This window comes from Suricata suricatta, chromosome 5 (assembly GCF_006229205.1).
Source record: "Suricata suricatta isolate VVHF042 chromosome 5, meerkat_22Aug2017_6uvM2_HiC, whole genome shotgun sequence".
In the NCBI taxonomy this organism is placed as follows: Eukaryota; Metazoa; Chordata; class Mammalia; order Carnivora; family Herpestidae; genus Suricata; species Suricata suricatta.
In genome coordinates this window covers 82,576,390-82,592,287 of record NC_043704.1, presented here as the reverse complement: position 1 = coordinate 82,592,287, position 15,898 = coordinate 82,576,390, and the positions used below count along the sequence as shown (strand labels likewise).

Here is a 15,898-nt window from a genome sequence, read left to right as displayed (position 1 = left end):
TATATAAAACTCCTATAACTCCAGAGCAAAAAAACACAACCCAATTTAAAATGGGCACAAGAATCTGAACCTTTTCCCAAAGACATCTAGATGGCCAACAGACGCATGAAAAGATGCTCAACATCACTAATCATCAGAGAAATAAAAATCAAAACCACAATGAGATTATTACCTCTCCCCTGTTAGAATGGCTTTTATCAAAAAGAAAATAACGAGTGATGGTAGGGATGTGGAGAAAAGGAAACCCTTGAATGTAAACTGGTGTAGCCACTATAGAACCAGTTTGAAGGTTCCTCAAAAAATGAAAAAGCATTATCATGATCCACCAAATCCACTTTTGGGTATTTATCCAAAGACACTAACTGAAAAAGGTAAATACATCCCCATGTTCATTGCAGAGTTATTTACAATAGTCAAAATGTGGAAACAACCTAAGTGTCCAACAATGGATGAGCAGATAAAATGTGGTGTGCACATACACACAGGAATATTATTCAGCCATAAAAATATCAGGAAATCTTGCCATTTGTGACAACATGGATAGACCCTGAGAGCATTATGCTAAGTGGAATAAGTCAGGGAAAGACACGTGCTGTATGATCTCACTTATGGACAGAAAAAAACAAAAAGCCAGCCCATGTATGGAGAGAACAGACTGGTGGTTGCCAGAGTCGGGGGTGGAAAGGCCAAAATGGGTTAAAGGGGTCCAAAGGTGCAAATGTCCAATTATAAAATAGATAAGCCAGAGATGCAATGTATATAGCATGGTGACCATAGTTAATGATATGTGAAAGCTAAGAGAATAGATCTTAAAAGTTCTTATCACAAGGAAAAAAATTTTTGTAACTATACACAGTGACAGACTTACTGTTAACTATGTTAACTAGACTACCTCAGGTGATCATTTTCCAATATATACAAATATCGAATCATTGTTGTACACCTGAAACTAATACAATGTTATGGCAATATACCTCAATTAAGAAAAATGGCCAAGGAAGGAAATGTTCTAGCTTTTAGGAGACCAGAAGGACATAACCTCTAAATGCAATACATGATCTTGGAGGGGTGGAAATAGCTACAAAGGACATTACCAGAACAACTGACAAGACTGGAATGTTTAACAAATTAAGTTGAAGTATTATATCAATATTAAATTTCTTGAATTGATAACTGAAGTGTGGAAAGATTAGAATATTTGTATTCTCAGAAATATACTCTGAAGCATTTAGGGGTAAAAGGGGATCATATATGCAACCTACTTGCAAAGAGTTCAGAAAACAGTTCAGAAAAAACGTTTACAGAGAAGATAAGTAAAATGTGACAAAATGTTAAAAATTGGTGAATGTGGTTCAAGAGCATTTTGTAGCACTTTCAAAGTGACAGAGGCCTAAATGTAAAACCTAAAATGAAAACTTCTAAAGAAGCCACAGGAGAAAACTCTTTGTGACCTTAAGCTGGGCAAAGATTTCACAGTTATGAGACCAAAAAACATGATCCTTAAGAAAAAACAAATAAATCAAACTTCATATAATTTAAAAACTGAGTCTTCAAATGACACTGTTGAGAAAAGGCAAGATAAAGGCTAAGAGAAAATATGTGCATCTCAGAAATCTGAAAGGACTTGTATCCAAACTATGTAAAGAAAAACAATTTTTAAAAATCTTAACTGGGCAAATATATTTGAACACTTCAGAGAAGATATATGGATAGCAAATAAGCGCATGAAAAGATGAGAAAAGAAATAAAAATTAAAACTACACAGGTATCAGTATATAGTGATTACAAATTAAAGACTGACCATACTAAGCGTTGGTGAGGATGTTAGAGAAACTGAAAATCTCACATGCAGCTGATGGGAAAGTAAATTCCTACAGTCACTTTGGAAAACTGTTGGGAAGTTCCTTAAAAGTTAGTTAAATACTTATTTAACATGTGATTTGGCCATTCCACTCCCAGGTGTTAACCCAAGACAAATGAAAACACACATCCATACAAAGAGTTATACACAAATGTTCTCAAAAGCTTTTTTAGAACAGTTAAAGCTAGAAACAACTCAAAGGTCCATCGGGTGAACAGATACACATATTCTGGCATATCCGTACAATGGATTACTATTGACTCCTACAAAAGAATAGACTGATACACACAAAACTTCCTAGATGAATTTCAAAACAACTACAGAGTAATGGAAGCCAGAACAATAACAAAAAAGAGTATATGCTAGATGACTCCATTAATACTAAACTGTATAAAATAAGTACAAATGAAATGATCGTGACAGAAAGTCAAGAAGCTGCTGCCCAGAAAGGGGGTGAGAAGCAGGAAGGAGGGACTACAGTGGAGAGGAGCACCAGGAAACTTTCAGGGATGATGACTACGTTCATTATCTTGATTCTGGTGATACATGGGTATCCACATGTCAAAGCTTTCCAAATTATAAACTTCATTTTTTAAATGTTTTTTTTTTTTTTTAGAGAAAGAGCAAGCAAGCGAGCAGGGGAGGAGCAGAGACAGGGGTCAGGGGGGACAGAGGATCTGAACAGGGCTCTGTACTGACAGCAGAGAGCCCGATGTGAGGGTCAAACTCCCGAGCCTCCAAGATCATGATCTGAACTGAAGCTGGATGCTCAACAGACTAAGCCACCCAGGCACCTTGAAATTGTAAACCCTAAATATGTGCAGGGTTTTGCATGTCAGTTATACCTCAGTAAACCCTAGTTATTTTATTTTTTTAAAAGACTTAGAAGTCCTTTGTAGTGAAACTTTTCTGTAAGATTTAAATTATTTTTGGGGATCCTGGATGTCTTTGTCGGTTAGGCAGCCAACTCTTGATTTCAGCTCAGGTCATGATCTCACTGTTCTTGAGTTCAAGTCCTGTATTGGGCTCTATGCTGACAGTGCATAGCCTGCTTGGGATCCTCTCTCTCCCTCTCCGCCCCTCCCCTGCTCATGCTTGCTCACTCTCTCAAAACAAACAAATTCTAAGTAGGATGTTAAAAAAGACACTTAAAGAGAAGAATGATTTTTACAAAAGGTGTCCTATAACTGATTACCCCTAGAAATAAAAGGAAAGGTCCCAACATTTTTATACTAAAAATGCTACTTCTGAAAAAACAGCATCTATCTCTTTTGTTAAATTTTTTAATGTTCATTTATTTGGTGGGGGGGAAGCAGAAAGAGGGAGAGAGAGTATCTCAATGCACAGCCCAACAAGAGGCTCAATCCTATGACCATAAGATCATGACCTGAGCAGAAATCAATAGTTAGACCTCAACTGGCTGAACCACCAGGACGCCCGTAGCATCTAACTCTCTTAACCACCATTTGTACGAAGGGTTGTTTCAAAACAGGATTATGTGACATTTTAGTAATTACTAATACTTTAAAGTGTTAAGAATCTCAGTGATCCCAGATATCCCAAATCCCTAAAACAGTTGCCAACTGACCCAAAGAGAGAAAGTAGCTCAGGCGGCATTCCCAGCAATGGGTTGGGGTAACTGCAGGATGGAAAGACAGCATGAGTATCCCTTGGAAGGAAAACCAAAGATCTCAGTAAAGGTAAATGGACCCAAAAAAACAAAAACCTAGTGCTCTATATGTTAACTAACCTGTATTTAAATGTATAAATAAACAGAAATATTTAAATATAATATTTTTTAAAAACCACGCTAGTGCTTGGGCTGAAAAAGTGTAAAGAGCAACAAGGAAACAATAACCTCAACTGCATAGCAAAGGTGGATATTGGTGGTACCTGCAATTATGCAGTGGAGGTTAGGAGTCAGAACTCTTATTTTTTTCATTTTTAAGTAATCTCTAAACCCAATGTGGGGCTCAAACTCACAATCCTGAGAACAAGAGTCACATGCTTCAGAGCCAGCCAGATGCTCCCGGAATTCTATCTTCTATACTTAAGATCAACTGTCTGCTATTATATACTGGACCAAACTGGCTTTTTTTTTTTTTTTTTTTTTTTTTTTTACAAGTCTAACTATAACATACAAGGTTCTTCCAAAATCCTGGCTTCCCTTAACAGGGAGCTTACTGGTCGTACGGAAACACATATATGCACATACACAGCCTCCGTAATTTGTTCACCTTTCCCTAGTCCCCTACTCCAGGTCCTAAATGGGTTCATAGCAAATTTCCAGGATATCAGAACCACCTCAGAACACTGCTGGCTTACTTCCCCACAAAACTGGCTGGGTCATGGTGTAACACGTTATACTGGCCATATCTGTATTTATTCTGAAAGATCTGTTCTGCCTGGAACATCAACATCCACCCCCCAAAACTATCAGCACATGCTGTATTAAGCACAGATGTCAATGTCACTAAGAACTGCAAAGGTGGGGTGAACGGTAGCTCATCACCTTCCAGGCTTTATTGCATATGAGCAACTCTAGTATCCTCAGTTTATTTTTAAACCAAACCTAAAAATTCAATGAGACTCCACACAAATCAAGCTGAAACCTTATTTTCTGAACGGAAAAAAAAAAACAATGAAATTACACTTTCCCCCAAATGAGGCCAACAGAATTACTTGATGTGAAAGAAGAACATTAAAATTCTGTGAGGTGTCTCTAGATTACTTCTCCATAGATGATTATGTTCTCCATCTAAAGTGCTCATTATAGATATCTTAGTATGAAAGAAAATTCTCATTACTGTGCATTTCTATGTAAAGCCAGTTTCTCTATATCTTATTGTTCTTATACATTAAAGATCAAAGGCAGTTCCACTGTCCTTCTAGAAATTTCTCAAAGTGACCTTTACCTACACAAATGTAAACATTTATGTATCTGAATAAATAAATCCCAGCTTCCTTTTTTGACAAATGTTTGGGCCTACCTCCATGCACAGATTATTTTTGTCTTCCCTTCTTTCCTTCCTTCTTTTTATTTATTTATCTTGACAGAGTGCAGAAGGGGCAGAAGGAGGAACAGAGAGAATCCCAGGCAGGCTCCACACTAGCAGCACAGAGCCCAACACAGAGCTCAAACTCACAAACTGCAAGATCATGACCTGAGCCAAAGCCGAACATTTAATTGACAAAGCCACCCAGGTGCCCTTCTCTTATAGTTTTTATTTTGAGAGAGAATATCCACGCTCCGCGAGTCTAACACAAGGCTCTATCCCATGACCCTGGGATTGTGACCCCACCTGAAATCAAGAGTCTGATGCTCAACCAACTGAGCTACCCAAGCGCCCCTATTTATTTTTTCCTTTTCTAGTCAGGGGCATTTAAGAATATAATGAACATGGACCGTTTCTCCTCAGAAAAATTTCACATTCGTATATATTTTAGGTACATTTTCAGAGAGTCATAAACCCCAACTCACATAGACTTTAGACATCTGCCTCCTTGGTTAGAGGTGAAGATCTTTTATTCTCCACTAACAATTTATGGATACTGATTGTATATTTGCAATCAATATATGCATATAATTTTTTACTTATTTCATAAGTAACCAATTTTCATAAACATTTTTCTATATCTAATCTTTATTTCATATCATGTACATGTATGGTTTTTTGCACCATGAATTTTAAATGAATTTGCTCTAACAGTCTTTGTGGTTCCACAAGTTAAGTACAGCCAAAACTCTTGGCACTACTTGTAAAACAAACATAAGAGGATTCTGAAAGGCTGAGAAAGAAAAGCAGAGTGCTAGGAACCCTCAGATCCAAGAAATGACACAGTGGTGAATCCCCTGGGTTTTCTTTGGCCTAATACAGCTCAGTCTTGGCTCTGGAGAAGCTCATAACCTGGTAATCACAAAAATCCCAATGAACTCAGATACAATACGTCTATCCCCATGCCCCAAAATCCTCTCTGTAGCCAAAGGACCAAGAAAGGGTAGCCCAGCAAGACAGACAGCTTTTAGATAGTAACCACCCTACTCCAGCCAGACAACAGAAAAGGCTGTGGCCCAATCCTCATCAACAAAGGCTGAGTGGAGAGCCTAGACTTCTACCCTTGCAGACTGCAACGAGGCAGCCCCATACCGCTGACGGGGTAGGGTTAGTGGAGGTCATGTGGGCATGTTCCTCCTAGCCAGGAGAGGTCCACAAAGGAGACTGAACTTCCACAATTCCAAGTCCTGTCCCCTAGAAACTAGAGCTCTTGTCCCCTAGGTGTCAAAGGAGGCTGAGTAGAGAACCTGGGCTTTCACCTCACCAGTAATGGTCAACCTGCCTCCTTGTTAGAGCAGTGCCAGGGGCAGCCTCATCAATAGATTTAAATAAGATTCAAAGTGTCATAATATCCAAAATGTCCTGGTTTCATTTAAAAATCACTCAACATACCAAGAACCAAAAAGCCTCAACATAAATGAGAAAAGACAACAGATACCAACAAGATGACACAGAGATATTAAAACTGCCCTGACACGTATTTTAAAACAGCAATCATAAAAATGCTTTAATAAGCAGTTACAAACATGCTTGAAACAAGTGAAAAAATAGCACAGAAACAGCCTGAAAGAAACAGAAGATACCAAAAACAATGTAAACTTTACAACTGAAAAATACAATAACCTAAATAAAAACACTCAGTAAATGGGCCCATGCAGAACTGAAAGGACAAAGAAAATAATCAGTGAACTTGAAACAGAGTGGCAATTACCCAATCTAGACTACAGAAAGACAGACTTAAAAAAAATTAACTGAATTTCACGGACCCTAGAGATTATACTAACATCATGTCATCATAGTTCCAAAGAAGAAAGGGAGGAGGCTGAAAAAGCATTCGAAGAAAAAGCAGGTGAAAATTTCCCAAAGACATAAACCTCTAATTTCAAGAAGCTGAAAAAAACCCCAAACAAAATCAACATAAAGAAATCCATGACAACAGGGTCAAACTTCTGAAAACTAAAGACAAAGCAAAATATCTTCAGAGAGCAACACCTTACCTAAAGAGGGAAAGCTATATATACGTGTATATATATATACGTGTATATATACACGTATATATATATATTTTTTTAATGTTGGTTTATTTGTGTGTGTGTGTGTGTGTGTGTGTGTGTGTGTGTGTGTGTGAATGTGAGTGTGGGGGGGCGGAGGGGAGGGGAGAGAGAGAGAGAAATGGGGAGGGGCAGAGAGAGGGAGAAACAGAATCCAACTCAGGCTCCAGGATCTGAGCTGTCAGCACAGAGCCCGATGCGGGCAGTGAGATCATGACCTGAACTGAAGTCCAGCTATTTGAACAACAAAGGATTTCTCTTCAAAGACTATGGAGGCCAAAAAAGAAGTGGCAAAACATTTTTCAAGTTCCAGGTCAGCCTGGAATCTTTTATCTGGTGAAAATCAAGACATTGTCAAAGAAAAACTTAAAGAGAATTTGTCATACCTACCTGGCTAAAGAAAATAAAAAGGATATGATAGAAGACTCTTAGAAGGAACATCAAGAAAGAACAATAGAGAAGAAGAAAGAAGAAAAATTATGCATAAAACAAGTTTTTTCTTCCTTGGAATTTTCTAAACAATGTTTAATGGTTGAAGCACAAATATAACAGTGGCCAATATTCTAAATGCATGCAGTGGAAATATTTAAGACAATTATAATTTGGGGAGGACATAGGGATGAAAAGGGAGGTAAGGTTCACCTCAAACTGCTAAAATGACACTCTCACCAGTAGACTGTGATAACTAAAGTACAGATAGTGGAACAGCCACTAAGAAAGTTATACAAGAGATATACTCCAAACACTACAGATAAATAAAAACGGAATTCCAAATGAAGCCATTCTAATGAACATTTTATTTTACTTTCAATGCTGTAAGAAGAGACTAAAGATACTTTCTTGACTCAGAAAATTCACTTTAAGAATAGGCTGAGTCAGTAATACTTAAATCAATGAAGTTACAGTAAGCAAGTTATCATATTTAAATTAAGCAAGCTACAATTTGGCCTATGATAAGTACTACAATGTCAAGCAAAAACTAGTTCTCTAACATTTTAAGAAATGCTTTTTCCTATCACAAACATTTCATTCATCTTTGCCATCAAGATTAAGGGTTACATTTCACAAAAAATAAATTTTTAAAAAGCAGATTAAAGCTTCCTACCAATAACTACTAAGAAACGATCTTTACGTGAGATTCAGAACACACAGAGCTCTAACTAAATAAAACCTTTACAAAAATCCAGTATCCTTACTCCCTAATGCCAATATGTTAACTGGCAAATATTCTCTAGTAGTTCCCTTTATCCTCTAACAAAGGATTCTGATGGAGCCAGTAAAACCACTACTTCATATTTTCTAACACAACTTTGTCAACCATATTTTCTTCTAGATTTCTCATCAAAAATATCATTATACCTGGTGATTTAGTTTTAATTTTAACCAAGAATGAACGAAAATATTTGTGGATAATAATTTTATTCTGACATGGCTCTACAGAATTTTGATGACCAAACAGGAACTACCACATTTCTGAGCACATGCTCCTTATGCTATGGCATTTAACACATTTGCACTGCAGAGCACAAAGAGATAATGTTCTCCCCATTTTACATAGAAAAACAGAGTGGGTTTGTAGTACGTCCTAGAAATCACAGATAAGTGGCAGAGCTGGATTCAAGCCCAGCCTGGCCCCAAATATCATCTGTCACCCGCTTCTCATCTTGGACTTTAGTTTCCTATCTATAAAATGAGAGTAACACCTGTAGCACATCGAAATGCCCTCCCAGGTCCTCTCAGCGAATGAGAAAAGTGTCCCCACTTTCAGAACCCCCGAAGTCCTCTAGAGAAACAGCTCTTTTAATGTGTATTAGATATGTATTTAAGGTTTTCTCCCCAACTAAAGTCAGAGTCCATTTCTGATTCATCCCAGTTGCCTTCATTTAACAGGTGCTTAGTTAGGCAGTGAGTGAGGGGCAGGATAAAATCTGAAATATGTAAATTACACCAGCACCATATCTTGTATATAAAACATTCCATGAAGGAAAAAAGGGGGGGCTTAAGAAATCTTGTAGGTGATAGGACAAGAGATAGGTCTCATTAGGAAAATTAAGTATAAAAAATAAAAAATTAAGTATGTACAAATCTGAGGAACACACACATTATGGGATGATTACATAAGAATTCTCTTCCAAAAATGAACCTTCTTAGTTTCTTTAAATATGAAACTCCCTATTTGACTGTATTTAAGTGCATTAGCTTTTAAATATGTACAAAATGAATGTGTAGTCTTTAGAGAGATGTTATGTAAAGATTTCCATGTGCTTAGAAATCTGCCATTAAGCTAAAAACACAAACACACGCACACACACACATTTTTTTTTAAAGTATCCAGAACACAGCTCCTCAAGAAAGGAATTGTGATCGTCTTGCTCACTGGCTGTATCCCCAGTTTCTAGTACAGTGCCTACTAGTCTAATCTGCACAGAAGACACTCCAATAGTGACTAAACAGAAGGATATAGTACCAGATTCAAATCTGTAACTATTAGAATTTCCCAATGCTAGATTAGGCGGTCTGGTTTTGGGGACTGGGTACCCACTGTTTTGACTATCCTCTTGGTATGTAGTCTGTTCTAGTAAGTACGATATATATAAATGACCAATGGTTAAAAGTTATAGCCTTAAGTTTATAAGACTCTATATATTTTAAGTTTATTATTTTGAGACAGAGACACCACCGCAAGTAGGGGAAGGAAAGAGAGGAGGATGGAAAATCTCAAGCAGGCTCCACACTGCCAGCACGAAGCCCAACTCAAGGCTTGAACCCACGAACCATGAGAAAATGACCTGAGCCAAAATCAAGAGTCAGACACTCAACCAACTGAGCCACCCAGGTGCCCCAAGGCTCTATAAATTCTAAATTAGACACAGATTAGTTAGTAGTATTGTTTCAGTGTTAACACACTACTCTGGTTCTGTAGTTAACAGCAGGGTAAAGGGTATATAAGAACTCTAATAATTTTGAACTTTTCTATGAGTCTAAGATTATTTCAAAATGAAGTTAAAAACTAAATTAAGAAAATTTACATTACAAATACTTACTGCACCAAGTGACGGTCCATATCTTCCTGTGGCGACTTTACACACATAACTGACAAAATTGGAAATAACGCCTGAGAAATAAGTCATATTTCAGTAATTTTAGTGTAGTATAAAAATGGTTTCCATTTCTGATCTCCACCCCACAGAGAGTAACAATGTTGGATTTTTACTTGGGTCAGTACAAGGTGCAGGCACGAATACTTATCCTATCACTTCAGAAAGTGTGACAAACTGCACAACTTACTGAATGACACAGAGTCCTTTACCTCTCGATTCTCACTTTCCTCATCTATAACATAAAAGAGATTAAGTTCCAAACTCACCAACTGTCAAGGAAATCCTCTGGGCTGCACTCCAAACACTAAATCAGATTCTTGGGAATGGGACCAGGGAATCTATATTTTACTCAACTTGCCAAATGACTCTGCTGCAATCTAGACTAGATGCTCTTTTACAAGTCCCTTTGGCTCCAATGTCATCTAAGCTAAATGTGGCTTATTTTTAAAAACTTCCCATAGAGCAGGAATTAATGGCACCTGAAATAGACCCATGTGTACCTACAGCAATACAACTAGTGCTTGGGGGAAAAAACTATACACTCTGGCACATGCCAAAGATGTTCTTTAGTTTCTAGTTCTGAAGGACCAGATACATGGATACTTAATTAACAATGATTAAGCACCCTTTTGGGGCCTTGTGGTACATGTGTCTATTTAATCCTTTCTATAACCCCTTGTCATGAGAGAGGATCATTATCCTCAGAGAGGTGTATTATAGTTTTTCTGTAATATCACACAACAAATAGCAGAAATAGGATCTAATAAAACTAGGTTTTGTTATCAAGCTCTCGAATGGTTTTTTTCCATACTACAGTAGGTCTCCCAAATATACTGTTTTTAAATAAAGGGATTTCAGGGACACCTCGCTGGCTTGGTGTCAAGAGTATGCAACTCATTTGATCTCAGGGTTGTGAGTTCGATCCCCAGGTTGGGTGTAGAGATTACTAAAAAAAAAAATAAACTTAAAAAAAAATGAAGGGATTTCAGAAATGAATTTGTAGGATTTGTATGCCATGTGGTTTTTAATTCAGTACATTTTGCAAACAGAGAGGTAAAATTTAACAGACCAATTAATTGCCAGTTTAGCAGCATCTAGGAACCTGGAATCCTCTACTACCGTTTCCTAGTTGCAATAAGGAAATGATGATATCCCCAGGACCACAGATGGAGTGGTTCCAGACTAAGATATATGCCTGCAGAAAAGAGAATAAACTCATTCTTGACAACCTTATTACGGAACTCTGACCGTAAGCTTTCTGGAAAATGAACACATTGTGAGAAACGAGCTTAAGATTATTTAAAAAAAGATCCAGATAATGGAGACAGCCAGGAAGTCTGGGAAGAACTTATCTATAAAACGGTGGGCCTGGGCTAAAGTAGCCCAGGCCTAATGAGATAAAAATGACCTGCTTAAATTCTACACTAAATCTTAACTGCTATCTATCCTAATTTAAAACTAAACATACCTAAATAATTAATCTAAGAAGAAATCAGCAAAACAAGAAGCAGGAAAGCCAACAACCCCGCCAGCCTGCAGTGTCCTTCTCTACAACAGTGTGTACAACTCTCTACATACAATCCTCATGTGCGGAGTACGGCTGTGGTCCTTCCCTTTGTTCCTTCTCCAGATCGGTTAGCGTGCGCGTACTCCAAAAGACCCTGGGATTAAAGATTACCTGCAGATAAGTACACTGCCATGAACTGTTCTTGACCCAGAATGTTCACAATGCTGGAGGAGAAGCTCCACAAAACATACATATTTGCTGCCATGTGAAACAAGGAGAAATGGCTGAATGTTGACAGCAACATTGGAGAACAAAGGACCTCTATAAGAGAAAGAAAAACAGTCTGGTAATTATAGGACACACAGCCATGACCTAAAAATTATCCACTTTAGATTTTTTTCATTTTTATTATGAAACAACTCAAACATGGGAAACAAAAACAGAGCCAGTTCAAAAGCTTAAATAAGATGGTTTCAGTTAGCATTTTTCAAAGTGGTAAAAAGTTAACTTAAATCTCTCTTCTACTTAGTAAGCAACCAATATAAATTCTCAGTTCAATGAAAGAACTTGTCCTTGTGGCAACAGTTAGAAAAAAGAATTAGTGAATTATTTCAATTATAGATATAAAGTTGTATATAATAGTCTCAAAAAGTGAACCTGTAGTGATCACAGATCGTTGTCAATAAAAAATACATTATCTACGGGGGTGCCTGGGTGGCTCAGTCAATTAAGCATCCAACTCTTGATTTCAGCTCAGGTCACAATCTCACGGTTTGTGAGATCAAGCCCCATGTTGGGCTCTACACTGACAATGCAGAGCCTGCTTGGGATTCTCTCTTTTCTCTCTCTCTGCCCATTCCCTGCTTATGCTTATTCTCTCAAAATAAACATTAAAAAAAATACTTATCTACTATGTGCAAGGCACATTTTAGGTACTTGGGCCATAACACTGAGAGACATGAGGTCCCTTTCCTCGAGGAGCTTACAATCTATTTTCTGGATTTTGCTTATAACTGTTGACAAGTAACTCAATATCTGTATAGCACTTCCATTAACACAAAGCTTATTTCCTTCATATTACCTCTTACTCAAAATAAAGTCATAAGTAGACTTACTTGAGGCTGGGTTGGATGTGAAATATCTGATCATTGTCCGCTGCAGAGAAGGTACTCTCCATAAACAGAATACAAAAACATTTGCAGCTATGATACCTACAAAATAAAGATTTGCAATTTAGGGAGGTTAAAAATTGCAATAAAGAAAGTCTGATCAAAAGTCCACCTGTATAAGATTTTCTACCACAGTTATGTAAGAATATTATATACTTGGGGGGAGAGGGTGAGCTAAAGGAAAGTAAGTGAAATCAATGTTTTTAAGTATCAAATTGTTTGCATTTGTATAGTCAGAAAATTCCTGGAAACTTACTAATGCTCTAGAAGCTAACTTCCCTCACTCAGATCCTTATTTTACTTTTTTTAATGTTCACTTATTTGAGAGAGAGAGCAAGAGCGAGAGAGAATGAGTGGGGGAGGGGCAGAGAGACAAAGAAGGAGACACAGAATCTGAAGCAGGCTTCAGGCTCCAAGCTGTCAGCAAAGAGCCCAATTCAGGGCTCAAACTCCCGGACCATGAGATCATGACTTGAGCCAAAGTTGGAAATTTAATTGACTGAGCCACCCAGGCGCCCTCTTACATTACTTCTTCAAAACAGTTTACACTCTTCTCACTAAACAATCATCATATGAATTCAGGAATAACTAGAATTTTGCAACTGCTTTTGAAACTATTTACAAATGGGAGCTGAGGGGCTGTTTCATTTTTCTCCAAGAACGGATACTGCTAGAACTACCACTAAACTGAGGTTTATTATTTAATGATAGAATTAACTATTCAGTCACATTTTAGTGAAGAAACTAAGTTATTCTTTTTTTTTTAATGTTTTATTTATTTTTGAGACAGAGAGTGACAGAGCATGAGCGGGGGGTGGGGGGGAGGTGCTGCAGAGAGAGAGGGAGACACAGAATCAGAAGCAGGCTCCAGGCTCTGAGCTGTCAGCACAGAGCCTGACGTGGGTCTCAGATCCACAAACAGGAGATCATGACCTAAGCTTAACCGACTGAGCCACCCAGGCGCCCTAATTCTTAAAAACTATAAACTTTAATAACACACTAATTGCAATGTACCACAACTCCATGATCATATAGTAGGCACTGATCTCCTTGAATTAATTAAAGGAATTTAAACATTTATTCATTTTTCTAGTCTCTTTCGGCAGTAGGCAACTATCCTTTTCAACTCCTTCAATACAGTAAGCACAGATTCCAGCAACATTCTGGTAAGAGGATTTACTTTAGAAGATATTCATTGTATAATCCCCACCAGCTGCTACATCTTTGGCTCTTAGCTATCCCCTGGCATTACTAGTCTCTCCAGGTTTTTCTCTCCCATCTGAATGTTACATAGGAAAGGAAACTACTATTTTTCAGATTCTAAGACATCTTCTTTTTAATATCTGTAATCAGGATGCATCTTACAACTGGGTATGTCATAGATGAGCTGGAAACATTTTTTTCTCCATGGCACATGAAATGGTGCTTTATTGTATTTAACTGAATTGATTCCATCAATTTTATCATGTCTTACTAGTGGGGACTGACAGCTGTCATACACCTTCGGTAAATATCTAACTAGAACTCCTTCAAAGATGGTGAGAGGAACAGTATTCACGAAAGGATGGGGGAAAGGGGTCATAAGCAAGGCAAGCAAGAGTACTATGTATACCTCCCAATGAGGAGGAGCCTGGAACCCTGGGCAAGGGAGGTGGGCGGAGGGAGGGTGGAGACTCCCAAGATAGAGGAACAGACCCTAGCCGGTTTATCCTAAGAAAGTGAGCAATGATTTACTTAAACATCTTTATTACCTAGAGAATTCTCTGAGGTCTAGGCTGCTGTACATAGTGACTGGAACTCTTTCAAAGCCCCATTCCCAAAGAACTGTTATCATCTGACCTATCTGATAAAAGTTCCCTGCAAACCCCCATTAGCAAGGCTGTCTACATTTGACTCGACTTAGAGCTCAAGTACACAATTCCTTTTCCCAGAGGGCACTTATCAAAAGCAATTACAGACAGGAGCCAAGATGGCGGAGAGGAAGGGAGCTCTGTAAACATCGTCTGCCCCATCTATCGAACTGAGAAGGACATTACTCTCATCTGCAAGAGCGGAAGGAGAAAACACGGACTCCAGAAAGAAGAGAACCTCAAAGACACCTAAATATATTCTATAGTATCTCATCCTTACCTCTCCCCTCAACTGGTCATACACTTTTAGACTGTCCACTGTCCTTTGTTGTCTCTGACCTCCTTTATTTTTTTTTCTTTTTTTCTTCTTTTCGTTTCTTTCCTCTCCATTTTCTTTCTTTTCTTTCCCACTTTTAATGTGTTTGTTTGATTTGTCTGTGCATTTGTGTGCTTCTGTTCCCTCTGTATCTGTCTGTCTGTTTTCCTTCTTACGGCTACACCAAGAAACAAGCCAAAGTGTGCAAGACGGCAAGTCCCAAATATTGCTGAGTAGGGAAATAAAATATTCAAAGGCACAACAAGAGAAACTGAGAGACACCAATCAAAAGAATATTTCCTGAAACGACAGGCCCTGGACACTCAATAAGCTTCCTTTAACAGAGAAATATTACCAGGTGCACAGTGCACAAAGAGCTTTCAAAAGGTGACAAGAAACAGAAAACTAGCAAAAATGACAAAACGAAGGAACTCTCCCCTGAAGAATCTCCAAGAGGAAATCACAGCCACAGAACTGCTCAAGGCAAATCTAGACAACATACCGGATCAAGAATTTTAAAAATTTGCCATAAAATTAATCGCTGGGGTTTAGAAAAGCTTCAAAGAATCAACTGAGACAATTACTAGGCACTTTGAAAATAGGTGTGATGAGTTTAAAAAGGCTATAGACGAGGTGAATAACAAAATGGAGGCAGCCACCTCAAGGACTGATGAGGCAGAGAGAAGAATAGGTGAATTAGAATATATAGTTATAGCAAAAGAGGAAGCTGAAAAAAAGAGAAATTGATCCAGGAGCAGGAAAGGAGAATTCGAGACCTGAGTGATACAAACGGAACAACATCCGGCTCATAGGAATTCCTGAAGAGGAAGACAGAGAGACAGGGCCTGAAGGGATACTAGACCAAATTATAACTGAGAATTTCCCAAATCTGGGAAAAGAAAGACATTCAAATTCAAGAGGCACAAAGAACCCCCTTAAGATGTAATTTGAATTGGCCTTCGGCATGACATATCATAGTGAAACTGG

The 15,898-nt window shown here is 38.0% G+C and overlaps 1 protein-coding gene across 2 annotated transcripts in view; it reads right to left on the bottom strand.

Annotated features, from left to right (window-relative positions):
• PARL (presenilin associated rhomboid like) overlaps positions 1-15,898 on the bottom strand; it is a 53,077-nt gene that overhangs the window by 8,139 nt on the left and 29,040 nt on the right. Inside the window, exons 5-7 of one of the 2 annotated variants that reach the window (XM_029939787.1) lie at positions 12,692-12,787; positions 11,748-11,897; positions 10,013-10,083 (exon numbers count right to left, since the gene is read on the bottom strand). In XM_029939787.1, the coding sequence (XP_029795647.1) occupies positions 10,013-10,083; positions 11,748-11,897; positions 12,692-12,787 (317 nt within the window). The remainder of the gene's footprint in view (positions 1-10,012; positions 10,084-11,747; positions 11,898-12,691; positions 12,788-15,898) is intronic. The other variant, XM_029939788.1, reaches the window with a different exon arrangement.